Source organism: Morone saxatilis, unplaced genomic scaffold, assembly GCF_004916995.1.
Source record: "Morone saxatilis isolate NCDOM2014 unplaced genomic scaffold, NCSU_SB_2.0 Contig9, whole genome shotgun sequence".
NCBI lineage: Eukaryota > Metazoa > Chordata > Actinopteri > Moronidae > Morone > Morone saxatilis.
In genome coordinates, this window is record NW_023340268.1 from 7,397,176 (window position 1) to 7,412,067 (window position 14,892).

General features: G+C 42.4%; 1 protein-coding gene across 4 annotated transcripts in view; it reads right to left on the minus strand.

Moving 5' to 3' along the window:
• Positions 1-6: 6 nt before the first annotated feature.
• Positions 7-14,892, minus strand: part of rbms3 (RNA binding motif, single stranded interacting protein) — a 259,572-nt gene continuing 244,686 nt past the window's right edge. For 3 of the 4 annotated variants that reach the window (XM_035681075.1, XM_035681078.1, XM_035681076.1), the window contains 4 exons: positions 11,262-11,372; positions 3,751-3,840; positions 2,121-2,245; positions 7-1,432 (listed from right to left, as the gene is read on the minus strand). In XM_035681075.1, the coding sequence (XP_035536968.1) occupies positions 1,429-1,432; positions 2,121-2,245; positions 3,751-3,840; positions 11,262-11,372 (330 nt within the window). In that variant the 3' untranslated portion in view covers positions 7-1,428. Of the gene's footprint in view, positions 1,433-2,116; positions 2,246-3,750; positions 3,841-11,261; positions 11,373-14,892 lie in introns of those variants that run through there. The other variant, XM_035681077.1, reaches the window with a different exon arrangement.

Sequence of the window (14,892 nt, forward strand, 5' to 3'; positions counted from 1 at the left end):
AACATCATCAACAACAACAACATCAACAACAACAAAATCAAACTGAAAAATGAAAAGGAAAACAAAACAAAACAAAAAAAAAAACTCTGGTTCAGAGTGTCTCTTCATCTTTGGTATAAAAATGGCCATCCATGGGCTGCATTTGATCCACAACTAGGAAAGACTACAGAAATTGTCAACAATTTCTTCTATTGCTTTTGCACTGATTGGTTTAAACCGTAAGCTCCTACTGAATCTACTGAATTTTTATTTCACTGCCAGAATTTTTTCCGTAGTTTTTTTTTTTGTTCATTTTATAATTTTTTTTTCTTGTTCTTTTTTCTTTTTTTTCGTTTTTGCAGTGTGACAAGCAAAGCGGGCTAAAAACATCTTAAAGCTCATAAAAAAGGTAAAATGTGGCAGATAAAAAGCACTAATGTCATTGACAGCAACTTTGCCATGTAAAATAATAATTATGATAATAAAAAACAAGTTCAGCATTTGCAACAGACTGCATCCACAATGCAGCATGTTTTCTTATGTTTTCATTTTTTCCTCATTGTGAAAAATCTCTTTAAAGCTCCCGCCCCACACACTACCCTCCCACAAGTCTTTTTCCCCAACATACATTTTGTTTTCTTCTGACACTTAGTTACCTCTGACATAATAATTATCAAAGTTTTCTTCTAATGAAGAAACGAAAAAAAGCTCTTCTCTATTAAATCTGTACAGCTTATGTGATAGATTCTTTTTTCCTCTTTAGAACAACTCATCCAGTATCTTGTACCCTCCAAGTGGTCCAAGAGACTGATTTTGTTTGCTTTTTTTTTTTTTTCCTAACCAGACGTCAGACTTTAACTCTGTAAAAAGTTTCTGGCGCCCTTCAAATTAAGGCCATGAAGATTCAAGAAAGAAAAAACACTTTGTTTTCGAATATATCTAGAAAACTAAAATTTAACACTAGAACATAAAAAAGAGTGAAAAGAAATTGTAGCTTAATATCTGAGGAAGACAATCTCTGTGTGTATCTCAAACTTGACTCCCATTTTCTAATTACAAAATAAACTTCATCACCTACCTGCGCATTCAACCTTTTTTTTGTCATTTTTTTTATTTTGTTTTTTCTTGTTTTTTTTTAATTGGTTGAGACTTTTCTTTTAGAAACTTTTCAAGCTTCAGCCCAGCCCTTCAGGCAGGTTCCCAGACTAAACAATTTCACTTCTTTGCACTGTGCCCAGCAATTTCCCCATCCCCTTCCTCAGCACTCTTTACCTCCTTCTTGCATTTTTTTTTCTCGTAGGCCAGGTAGGAAATGAAAAAAGTGTCTCTTTTTTGGTGCCTGGGCAATCTGGAAGCAATCTCTTTCTTTTCTCTTTTCCTCACATTCACAGTGCAGCCACCTTCTGTCTCAAGGCAACGCTGTCACGGGAACATTCGCTCAGGCCGTTGCTATCTGATGGAAGAGGAAAAAACAGAGACAGAGGGGGATGTGTGCAGTTGTCATCAAAGCACGATATTACAAACACAAAAGAAATAGAGCTGACAGCTGACAGCCCAGTCAGAAGAATAGAGCAAAATGAAGCACGTTAAACAGTTCTGATCAGGTCAGAAAAGCAAAAAGTGCTGCCAAAATGACAAGCAAATGACAGCAGCAGCCAAGAACAATTTGACTCATTTTATAGTGGCACTACTACGTCTCTTTGTACTCTCATTTTATTTAATTTCCAGATAAGTATCTATTACTGTGCCTGTACCTACTTCAAGTTTTTTTAACTGGTTATTAAACAGTTTAACTACATGCCTCAATATGACAAACATAAGCAAACAAGGCCGCTAGCGAGAAAATTGGATATTTCTACATATTTATTGTTAATGTCTGCCACTGGGCAGATTCCCCTTGAAATCAATAAAACGAGGTAGAGGAAACACCACCGCTGTAAGATTTAAAGTTCCTTCCTTCCTTTAACAAAAATTATTTATAATGCTTTCTATCTATAATACTTTATAAAGCTTTGTTATTACAAAGTACAAAACATCTTAAAAAATATATTTTAGTTCACCAAATAATTTGCAGAATCTTGTCTTATCTTAATATAATAATCTGGTTGACAGCAAAAGTCCTGCTTCACTGTTTGACTTACTTGGACTGGTATGAGTAAGCAGAAACATGGTCGCCAGCACTGTCCACCTGGATCTGTTGCTGCTGGCCAGCCACCTCCTGTGACGACGGAGCCACTGTCTGGGGGGAGGCGTCCGTCACCACTCCCTGAGGACACGCATGGGAGGAAATGTGTGAGCTCCAAACTTTAACAAGTATCCCTAGGCAATATTTAGTGCTTCCTGCTGAAATGTATATGACCAAACTGAGTAAAATTAAACTTCTACAACTTCTGTTGTTGTGATTATTAACTTCTCAGACTGACAGGTCCATCCCTCTGCCAATATGCTGTGTGTCAGAAATGCATAATAAAACTATTGTGAAGAATGAAAGGTGCAGCTGTACAAAAATTGCTGTTTTGAATTTTCAAAGAAGAAAAATATAAAAAATGTGTCTGTTATATAACAATTAAGCTATTAAAGTGGAAAACTCATGTTGGTGGTAAGTAATAAGTGGTCAAAATAAACCAGTAACATCGCCGTACTGAGACTTGACTTTGCATAGGGATTAGTGTATACTGTAGGAGTGAAATGGGTACGAATATTAAAAATAATCTTTGGTAGAAAATGTGCTAAATTGCTTGCAGATTTTTCCATCTATGTTTAAAGATAGCCACGAGCACTGAATTCATCACAACATACTCTTAGCCTTTTTATATGTCTAGCATTACCGATAGCCCCCATCAGTGAGTCATCTCAATCACCTTTAACAAGCTCTCAAGGATACTGCGTCCTGTCCATACATCAGCCCTCCAGACACTGGCTGATACAGTGATATACACCCCGCCGCTGACGCTGGCATTGAGAGGACGACGGTCAGGATGAAATAGGTAAGAGGCGCCAGGGGCTACACTACAACTACATCTCTCTCCTCTGTCTCACTCCTTCATGAGGAACTTTCTGAGGAGGGGGAGCTTGGAAGGGGGAATGTAAGAGCGGGGGAGGAGCGACTAATGGGTCTGTCAGGGGAAACTGTCATTGTCCGTGGCTGGTGGGCTAACCAGACCTCCGTGGCTGACGGATGTGTGTGTTCCAGCTACCTACCAGCCTGGACCGGCTGTGGAGGGAGAGAGAGAGAGACAGCACCACTGGCACTGTGTCTCACTTCAGCTCCTGTCATCTGATACACGACTGATAGTCCATCTGAATACGACTGCACTGTCAGCCGCCAGACAGCCGGCCCGCTCTCCTCGCTGGCCCACCCGCATTCCTTCCGCGTTCATCATTTCTCAGGCTGGACTGCCCGAACCTGCCAGGAGCTCAGACAGCCGCCGAAGAAGTGACAAAGCCTGCGCTGCACTTCAAATGTCTTTCCCAAATATTCTAAAACTTCTGACTCATCCTGCTTCGCTTGCAGTTTTCATCCTCGTTATTTGCTGGTGGTGCGAGGCCATTCGGTTAGAGAGAATAAGAGCAATATACAGTGTGTTTCAAATGTAATCTGTCTATTTAATGACTGTTTTGATCTGTAGATGTGGCGAGCAGGTCTAGAAATGGCAAAGTGAGCATTTGTGGGTGTAAGTGAGTGGGCTGTCAGGAGTAATGATGTCCTCCTTTGGGTAAACACCAGTTAGTATTAATGGTAAGTAACGTGTGCTTGTTTGTGGGTCTTACTTCGACAGGGACGGCTGTTGGAGGCACAGGAGTGTACTGGGGAATGTAGGTCCCTTGCATAGGCGCCGCGGCAGCTGCAGCAGTCATGTACTGAAACACAAGATACATAGACACATATCAAAATCCATGCATGCAAATTTACTCACAATACACAGATATGCAACACACACATTTGTGACATAATATACCAAACCCAGTCCAAAATAGAACAAGAAAGACTACACTGATATCACAATTTCCTGAAAGTCTTATTCATGCAATTATCCCCAAAAATCATTGGGAGCTTGCTGTGCCCTCAGCATCCTTTGGAGGGCGCTAAAAGAATATGTGTGCACTCTTCAGCAAGAGCGGGGCAGGAGAGATGTATGCGAAGTAGACAGCGGAGTAGGAGGAGGAAGAGATGTCCTGCTGTTCCACCAAAACTTCACAGGCAGGCAAATGCATCAGGTCACAGCTGAGGAGAAGATAAAGAATAAAAAAAGAAAGCAGCAAGGAATGAAGGGAGAGAGAGAGAGAGAGGAAGAAGAAGCAGGAGGTCTGTTGCCTGTGGCCTATATTCCTTTAGTCACGCCTGCTCTGGCTTTTAACTGGGTGCTAGCTCACTCCATGATGGCCGTTTTACAGACGTGACACAAGTTCGGTTACATGACAGCCACAGGGCTTTCACATGCAATATGAATGAGGACAGGGCACTTTGTGTGAGGCTTTCCTTGGGACATGCTGTGAATGCATGTTGTGAGTGTGTGTGCATGTGTGTGTGTATGTGTGTGGTGAACGCATGTGCCAGTGTGAGCCTGATTTGCCAGTGTGTGTGCTTCTTTTTAATTAGTGCATGCCTGTGCATAAAAAGATGACTTATTACTATTTGTCTGTCCAACTGTGCATGTGGATGTATTGTATGTGTTCTCCTGTGTGCAGCTGTGAGTTGGGAACATACATGCATATCTCTCTGTGTGTGTGTGTGTGTGTGTGTCTCTGTGTGTGCCTGTGAGAGACAGACAAAGACAAAGAGGCTTGGAACGATAATGCTGCAGTACAGCGCCAACGGATGTGATCCCAGATAAAAGCCACCAGGCTGCCTCTCCGCCTCTCCTCGTCTTCCTGCTGCTTTTCCGGACCAAGGAAAAAAGGGAAGTACAATCCCTTTCTTTCTGTCTTATTTTTTCATTCGCTTCTCAGTCCCCCTGCCAGTGCTAAAAAGCGTGGCGGCAGCATGCAGTAGGAGGCAGTAATGGAGGGGCTGTGCCGGGCTGCGGAGCCTTTCTTGGCCATGGGCCCGGCGGTGCTGGTGAAGTGTCATTACCGGCAGCGTTGCTAATGGATCGGGTACGGCTCCACCGCTCACCGCTAATGAGAGCAGCTAAAGGCCATGGACATGGGTGATTAACTCCCCCACCGTCGCTACACATGGCCAGGAGGATGCCCTGGGATGGATGTTAGTGTGCGTTCGTATGACTGTGTGGGTCTGTGCGTGTGAATTTAAGGTTATCACACCTCCAGTGCTGTCACACTCAGGACGGGGTGAGGTGGCATATCCAGACTTCCTGACACATTACCACATTACCTCCCTGTGTCATCCCTTCTTCCCTCTCACCTTCCTGTCACTCCCTCTCTCTCTCTCCCCTTCTCTCTTAACCTGCTATCGTCTAAAAGGGCCTATCAGATTGTTGAAGTGACCTTCTCCCTGGTGAATCGAAACCATGCATACCAATTTTCCTCAGGACTTTTTGTCTTCGCCTCTCCTTCCCATTAACTTATTCAGCCAACTCACCTGTGAGGGCTGCATGAAAGCAAATGAAGGGAAGCAGGAGATAATTAGCAATATCAAAATTTCCCTGTCAAAGGGATACTGTCCATTTGAAATGTTATATTTCTCTGCAGGACTGCAAAAGGAATTTAAATTAGATTTAACAAGAAAATTTAATAAGATAAGATTTTTTCCTCAACCATAACCATTAGTTAACCTATTTAATGTGGCAGGTTGAGGTTGCTGCTGTGGCAAGCCAGACGGATGTCAAGCCTGCCTACAGTGAATTGGGTTGCTATGGCGATAAAGATGATTTTTGTCCAATTTCAACTCTTTTAATACTTTCCTGTCCATAGTCAGGGGACAGGTTTGGGCAATATAAAGCATCCCTAATTGGCAATAAATGGTGTTTCACTCTCACAGTCACACATATCTATGCACGTATACACACACACAGACACACACACATACACCTGCCTGCGTCTGGAACAGATGGCGTGTGCGTATGTTTGATGAACGGGAGGCCTGAATAGTTCCTTAACGAGGCTGGTGTGAGTAGACTTCTTAAGTCTCTTCTCTACCATCACTCTCCATGACATACAACTAGAACTACAGTATAAAGTCAGACCGCAATGCAGCAATGTAAGCTCAAAAAACTATACAATGGACAGAACCACTCTGGTACCACAGTGGTTTGGGCCCTCTGGACCGTGTAAGACAATTTATGTTTGGTGAGTACAAGGATGATAGGGCCGTTTACTTTCTGCTTTCAGTTTTCCACATCAACAAGAATTTATCCAGAAATTGTTTTCTGGCACCAGCGGAATGTAGTACAGCATGTTAGCATGTTTAAACGTTCAAATAAATCATCCACCACTGTCTGTCACACAGCCTCCACATGTACGTATCTGTCCAGCCGGTGTTGACCTGCTGTTCTGTCACATCGTCTGCAAGGTGGAGGATAACAGTTGGTCAAGGCAAGAGCATCCAGCTACTCAGTGTAGGTTATTAATGGCAGAGCAGTGTGGGGATGGGCTCTGATGACTATTGATCTTAGCTGTGGGGCTCCAACATGATGGGAACTATTGGAGCTGCACACCAGCGGCTGTGAATCACAGTGCTGTACCACTTCACCATAAAAAGCCCTCCATATCTTGGCCCCTAGGCTTTGTTAACACCTTAACTGCACAGATTTCTACTGGCAAAATCAGTGTAATATTTTTAATCACACGATACACAGTCCAGCCTATGGTTTTACATTATTTCACTGATCTACAAGTGGCAATAATGCACCAAAAAATAAATGTAGCACGGTGCTAAAAAAAGGCCTGAAAGAAAAAGACATGGATGTAACCAGCAGGTTTAAATTGTCCAAAAATTAGCTTTGCAAATGCCCTATGAAGAAGAAAATGCATTCAACACATTAGACCTCAAGGATATAGACAGAAATTTTACATTTGAAAAGAGCTTGGCAAAGAAACTTTATCTCTCTGCCATTTGGTGCTGGCAAGGTAGCATACATTTATTTATTGCAGAAACTGCTGACTGCTGCAAATAGAAATGAAGCTGATCAGAGTGTTGAGACCAAACTGTACAGTTGTGAGATGTAAAACCAGTGAGCAAAGATGCTAAAATGCTCTGTAGAGATGAGGGGGAACTGCATAATTCTTTGTGCGATTGTGATTTGATGCAGCTTTAAGTTAAGTTGATGTACTAGAAAGCCTGCCTTAAAAGACTCAAACTATGCAGTAAACAGTAAAACCTGTACCATGGAATTACTGACATACTTTATAATCACGATCCAGAGTTTCGGGCAAGATTTGACTGCACTGAAGAATCTGGTGCTTACTATAAGCTGATGCATTTCATGTGCATACAAATTGAGAATATATATAATTCAAATTGAGAATTAAGGTCATATTTAAGGCACAATTTTGATTCAGAACACATAAAAAACCTTTAATTTAGAGCACAAACTTCAAATTCAGAACATTAAAACTGGCACTACTCTTCTTGGCTACGAGCCCTTAAACACATTCAAAATGCATTGTAAAACTGAAAATTCCCATAAAAGGTTGTTCCTCCCTTAACAATTACTGTCAAGGTCCCGCAAGGTCCTAACTGCTCAGTGGTACTGGGAATCACTCAGGTGTCAACATCTTTCTTTTACTGTCTGAATGAGAAGCTAAAACAGAAGCAAGTGCATGCTCAGTGAACTTTCCCCGGGTGAGTAAAGGTTAAATATAGCCATGCACAGTTATGGAAATGTCGAATAACATACTGTACTTAGACTTCCCCTCAGAAAACCAAGGGAAACAGCCCAGATAATAGAGGGAAATGCTTCACACAAATCTGTCTTCCGGGGACAGAGAAGCTGTCAATCACCACTGTCACCATGACAACGGAGACCTGGGTTCTATATGCCATGACAGGAATAGGATGGAGAACACAGAGGGAAGGTCACCTCTTGTCATGTCAAACACTATGTATCGCTCACACACAAACGCAGACACTGACATGCGTGGAAACACACACAAATACTAAAATGACAGAGCAAGTACACATCCACACATGCACTGCAACTAACAGGCAAACACAAGGCATGACAGATAGAGTACTGTTAAGTGGTAAGAGCTCGAAGACAGTAAATAAATCAGTAACAGGGGAATATGCACCAAACATGGTAAATTAAATCAGTGAGGAGAATGGATGGCATGTCTATGTGCGCCATCCATAAACAGTATGCCTGAGGTTCTTTAGCATTCTGTAATCAAGTTGTTCAAGATAGACAGTCACCAAAACTGAGCTCGGTGACTACAGAAGTTGTTGAAAACAGAACATTTTCTGGTGAAGCAGCTAAATTCCAAAGCAGTGACCATCAGACGGCACCGATCCATGCTTCCTCATTACGAGCCGAGGTTTTCCTTTGCAACTCCTTTTTAACAGGCTTAACCCTCCATGCTGATCCTCGCTGCAAAATAACACGACGTTCTCGGAAAGCTATGGTCACCGCACCAGTGTCACAGCTTGGGCGGACCGGGAACATTTGGTTCTTTTCTTGGAGAGAAGAAGAAAGCCACAGCCATACACAAACAGCCGCAGAGAGTCCTAGAACAGCCAAGAGTATTCTGAGGTGTGGCTTCTCCTTCGGCGGCCCAGAGGCAGCCGTGATAAGTTGTTGACTTTGGAGATGTTACTCATAGCAGGTGCTCTTCTGTGGCGAAGGATAAATCACGTGACCAGTGGGGGCAATCAAAACAACCTCACCACATGCGTGTGCACTTGGGGAATGTGCTCTAAGAGTATGTGGTGTCAAGTCCAGTTTACTACACGGATAGTTACAGATCTGGGTTCCTAACCCCTCTTTTACCAGACTTTCTCAATCAGAAGGTATGAAAGGCTTTTCACATCTGGCTTAGGAATAAGAGTTATAGGAAACACGTCTCAATTCCCATAGATGATCAAGTGTGGCATGCCGTGTGTGCAGCTCAGCCATAGAGGAGTTATGCTACACAGCACATTGCCTCAGGAAAGCTAAGCAGGCAGAAAGGGGAGAGGCAGAGAGAGTAAACCAGAAATGAAAAAAGGAGAGAGAGAGGGCCTTAACCCACTTTCTACTATAATGCAACCCATCAAACATCAGAAGCCATCATCATAGATTAGCCTGTCTCTAATCCTGGCTGTTAGCACAGCTGGGGCAGATTAGGGTGGGGGCATTCCTGACAGAGCCAACATGGCGTCACAGTCGCTGACAGCTCACCTGGAAACACATGGATAACTGTACAATACAGCACTGTTTCAATCATACACACACACACAAACACACACACAGAGATCAAACGTAGTGCCGGAGCAAAGCTGCCTGCTTGCCTGCCCCCGGGGCAGCAGGGTTAGGGCAGGAAGTCAGGCTTCAGAGCTGTGTGACACCTCTAAGTCGACTTGATCCTGAAACAGGGGGGAGTTCCTGGTTCAGGGGGCGGTGATTGTGAGCGAGTGTGTGCGTGGAATAAAGAAGACTGATAGAGTGATAGACTTGATGTGTGATTTAGAGAGTGAGGGAGACAGAAAGTGTGAGAAAGAAACCGAATTTAGAGGGTGAAAGTGAGGAAGGTGGAGAATAGAGAGCTCTGTCACACTGTTAAGCTTCACAGGAAATCTGTTTAATGTGGAAGATCAGGGAGGAAATATGCTTTCTCAATATCTGGCACTGAATGTATGCAGTGTAAAACAAATGATATGGCCGCTCCATGGCAGAGCACATGTGGCGACAGCCCAAGAAGGTTTGGCTTTCTTGAAAGGAAATGTAAAATCCATCTCTTACTCAATGTGTACCTGTTTTTGTTCCCCAAAGATAAAAGGCCTCCAACTTGGTCCTCTTGACCCATAACAACCGCGTAATGGACACCTTTTTCTCTCTCAATTTTCTGTCTCAACTCGTAAGAGCAGATGTAGACTTAGATGTTTGCTGGACTGGCACGATGAAAAGGAGTAACAGCAAAACAGCTAGTCACAAATACATTTAACAAGCACCTTTTTATGGATTTGTAGAGGTTGAGATTTCATTGCTCCTAAAAGAATATGCCTGGTTTTAAAAAAAGGGGACACAAGAAAGTAAAAACTGAAACTGGTGTACATGACATCCTGTATTTATATACCTTTATCAATCTAGCAAATGGGGAAGAAAGGAGATGACATATAGCAAAGGGCCGACAGCGGGCTGGAACCAAACTTGGGCCACTGCGGCGAGGACTCAGCATTAGTACATGAGGCATGCTCTCTACCAGGTGAGCCACCAGGATGCCCCATACTGTATTATAGTATACTATATACTGTATTTCACTGTGAGGTGTACTGTAGCCTAGCCTTTTTCTAACCTTACTATGTAGTGATTGTGAAACTGTGTAAAAGTACTGGGCAACAAAAAGATGCCAAGATTCAGACCAAAGGTATTGTAAAATGAACTGGTGGAGTAACAAGGACAGAGGAGGAGCATGTCCCTCCTACCAGGAAGAAACAAAGTATGACCATAGAAAGATTATGTCCCCCATAGGAAGTACAACACAGTAATACATCTAGTAAACATACATAGTAAAAGTAAAAAGAGTAATGCTAAAACAGTCAGCCCAACAGCAAATTAATGGGTACTATGAATGTTCTGCTAGCAACAAATCAGCCTCAGACAGCTAATGTAATGGCAACCATTGTTAGCAGTAAACTGATCACATAAAAACTACATTAACAAATCAACAATCACAAAACAGCTGCAATAAAAAGAGTGTCTACAGATAGGACAAGACATTTGAAGAGTAGATAAAAGATGCCTATAAATATTTTCTTGGTCACAGATCTGACAAACGACGGACGTAACAATGTCAGTTAAACAGCTATTGAACTCAGTCAGTAGTGGTTGCTACTAGCAACAGCACATTGAACTGAAATCAACTGCTGGTGGCAGAATAAACCTGTTTTAGGAAAATATTGTAAATGATTCAATTATGTGCTTTCCAAAAAACATGCATAAGAAGGCGATGTTGTTTTTTTCAGCCCTCTGTAGAGTGTCCACCTTCAGTAACAAATAGTTTATGTAACGTAAAAAAAAAGTCCACCAAGTATTACTAACTGCTCATCAGGTTTTCTCCTGTGATCGCACAGGAATAACTCAAGACGGCCTAGATAAGCAGCATTCTTTAATCAACTTGGAGCTCTCTCATCTGGATTATGGCAACTAGACAGGCAGGTGTTTGGGTGTCCAGGGAGTACTCACACTTCCTGTAGTGCCCAGGGACAGATGGTTCATCTGCTGGGTGATAGGGCCCATCATGCTGGCAGGCTGCATGGACATAGTGTGGTCCATGGCGGGCGTGATCACTGCACCCTGGTGGAAAGAGAGAAAAGACAAGGAGAAGGTGAGATTAAAGGAGGAACAGAAGAAATTAGGACAATTATGCATATTTCTTTTATTCTTTATTCATATTAGCGCTTCACTTATTAGTAAATGACTAACTTCATAAAGGAGAGGAGGTTTGTATAAAGGTGTTTCAAGAAGAGGATAGGGTATGAGGAAGACTTGGGGTTGTGGCAGAACAGTAAAGGTTAAAGGTAGGAAGTTGACAAGTTGAGAGAGAAGGAGGACAGGAAGGAAAGAGATGGAATCGCCAACAACATAAAAGCATTAAAAAGAGAGGAAGAGAAAAGGGTGGGGCCTAGGCAGGGGTGACACAAGGACAACGCAGCTAGAGAAGAAGAAGGGAAGAGGGACAGTGTCAATAAACAGAACAAAACAAAACACAGGGACATTTTCAAGATCAATACACACTATTGTCTTTGGTCCATCAAAATCATCAATATCTGCTGCTGATGTATCAACAATATGGGTTTGTGTGGTTCATTGATTGCTGAGAGAGGATTCTTTCCCTATCCTTCCCTCCCTCCCTGTCTCTCACTCACTCACTCACTCCCCTCTTGGTATAATGCGCGGCATGTTTTTCCTAACGGGCGGATGAGAACGCTAGAAGCTTCTTTTTCACGGTGCAGTGGAACATGAGGGAAAGTGATGAAACCATTGTTGCACTTTCATCCCTTGTCATGATAGCTCCATTTCCCCAGCACTGAAGCCTCGGGAGGAACGCGTTCAAAACCAAGCCCCTTTTCCTCTGCTCGCCTCTCTTTACACTTTGTGTGTGCATGTCTGTATTGAAAGTGTGTCTATGTGTGTTGGTAGGTAAGCTTGCAACACTATGTGTGTAACAGCATTTGTGCACGAGTGTGAAAGAGACTGACAGTGTCTACATGTGTGTACATGAGTGGCAATACAGTATGTTTGCGAGTGTGCGCTTGCATGTGCGCACCCCACTGGTGACTCTGTGTGGGCCTATTGGAGAACAAACTGTGCAGACACAGCCTGTCAGAATCGCTCTGCTTGTCTACTCCCTGAATTCACAACACAGTCAGCTAACTCCCTCTCTCCTCCCTCTCCCACTCGATATGCAAGCTTCATGTGATCCTTCCCGGAGTTTCACCTCAGCATAAAAAGAAAGAAACTGGGTAGAACTCTGAGATCAGTAGTAAAAGAAGTACTCCTCCAACTGCACCAGCTCTTTGTGAGTTCAAACTCGTTTATAACGTAATAAGTGTTTACTAAGTGGAGAATAAAACAGGAAAATTAAAACAGGTCACAAACTCAAGGGTGTCATTTCCACTGGGGATGGGGGGGGGGAATATGTCCCCATCACTCAGAGTGACTGCTCTGCAGACTTTTTTTGGCCTGGGTTTTGCCTCTCATGCTGTATAAAATTGTCCTATCTTACTGGTGTATGTCGGGGTATATGAAACCCTAAATGGAATAGCAGACCGAAATGGCACTGACTTTTTTCAAAGTATTCAACATTTACACTGAAATGAACAAGCAGACAAAACTTGAGGTAAGAGGTTATGAAATATCTGACCTGACACTTGATTAAAATAATGACGTAAATTCCAAAATGTTATGCTAATAATGTCAGGCTAAATGAGAAAAAAAAGGTTACAGTTGCATAATCAAATTTAGCTCTCACTCTATTTTTTGTAACAGTTTTTAATCTTTTTTAAAAACAATTTTACAGTTTGTGATACACTGACTACCTGTTTGCATAGTTAATGTTGGTCGTTTTTGATTGGACAGTACTACAGATGTTTACTACTAACTGATTTACTCATCACTAAAGTCTTTCCTACTGTAACTGAGACATTTCTAAAGTTTTAAAGGTGCAGCCTGACTTCGTAAATCACTAGTTTGAAACTAGCTAGGAAGGACTTTACCCCAATGTTAAACTGTGACAAGTATATAAACTGATATCATTCATTTTGTGTGGGAAACGCAAAGGAGCCAGTATCTATGGCTGTCATCTAAATGTAGTGGAGTAAAAAGTCCAATATTTCTGTCTGAAATGGAGTAAAGTTGAAGTCTAAAGTAGCAAAAAATGAAAATACCCAGTACTTAGTTCCGTTTCACCACGGGCTATGACGGACAAAAAAAGGAAAAGGGAAAGCGAGGAGACAGACAGACAGACTGCGTGAAGACAGAAGAGGGATGATTAAGGAGAGAGCTGATAGAGGTCATGAGGAAGACAAGAGCGAGAAGAGACGGACGGGGAGAGGGAGGAGAGGGAATTACAGAGAAAGGCTGAGGGACACAGGGAGAAAGCGGCAAAAGACAAAGAAGAAGAAGAAGAGAGCAGGCGACGAAGAGAGAAGGAAAGAGAAAGAGAGAAGCGAGAAGGAAGCAGCAGGAGCTGTGGGCTACCTGTTACTGATTCAGCCTCCGACAATGCCTTTATAATGGGAAAGGGAGAGCAACGGAAAGGCTTAATTCACAGACGTGTCAGGGAGAGTTAAGCCGATTTGTGATTTCGATTTTCTGTGTTTGTGAGACTGAGTGTCTGTGAAAGCGGGGGTTTTGGTGTATGTGTGTGTGTGTGCACGTGGGTATTTGTTGCGTTGTGTGTCTGTCCACGGACAGACCAGAGAGGACAGGATATGAGAAAGAGACTGACACAAATATATGTTTTTGATTTGTCCTCTGAGAGAGAGAGAAAGAAGAGAGCAACATAATGGATGCTACAGACGTATCTGTTACAAATGTATGAGATGATGTTTACAGAACTCCTCAACGCATGCATATGTTTTGGTGTGTGTGTGTGTGTGTGTGTGTGCCTGTGAAAAACACCCATCTTGCTGAAGATGGTATTGATCCAGCTCTAGACAGGAGACAGATGATATCAGCCCCCATGGTTGTTAAATACGCTGATATACACTCAACGACCAGAGACAATGTACAGTAAATAAGAAATCTTGTAAAAAAACTTACAGCCACCTGTGTTTTTTAATGACCACTCATTACGAGTAAATAGCAACACTCAGATTGATGTAGTGCTGATCGGTATCAGCTGATATTCATTACTCGGTCTTTAGTGTTGCCGATCAGAAATAACAATTGTAAAATGGGTAGGGCAAATTCATAAATGTCACGCAGATAGTGAGGGTTTTTACTGCCTGATCCATTAGGGCTAAAGGATCTCCACCACATGAAGGACTTTACATTCCTGTCCAACCTCACACAGGCAGTATGTTTCGGTTGCCGGTATCAAGCCTAAGAAAATTAGTATTTTGTTTCTGGCTGCGCAGAATTCCATCCAGTTTTATGAATGCACATATGAGATACTGCCTTTTTGCTTGCAACCATGACTGTGAAATATAAAATTGCATTTTGTGTGTGTTTATTTTTTTTAAATAATCTGCTCAGTCAAGTAGGCAGTTAAGAATTTTGAAAGAATTCAAGAAAGAATTCAAAATTGCTCATTTTGGAGGGTGTAACAGAGTATTAGAACATGTAATGAAAGCTCTGCCTGAAGAAAAGA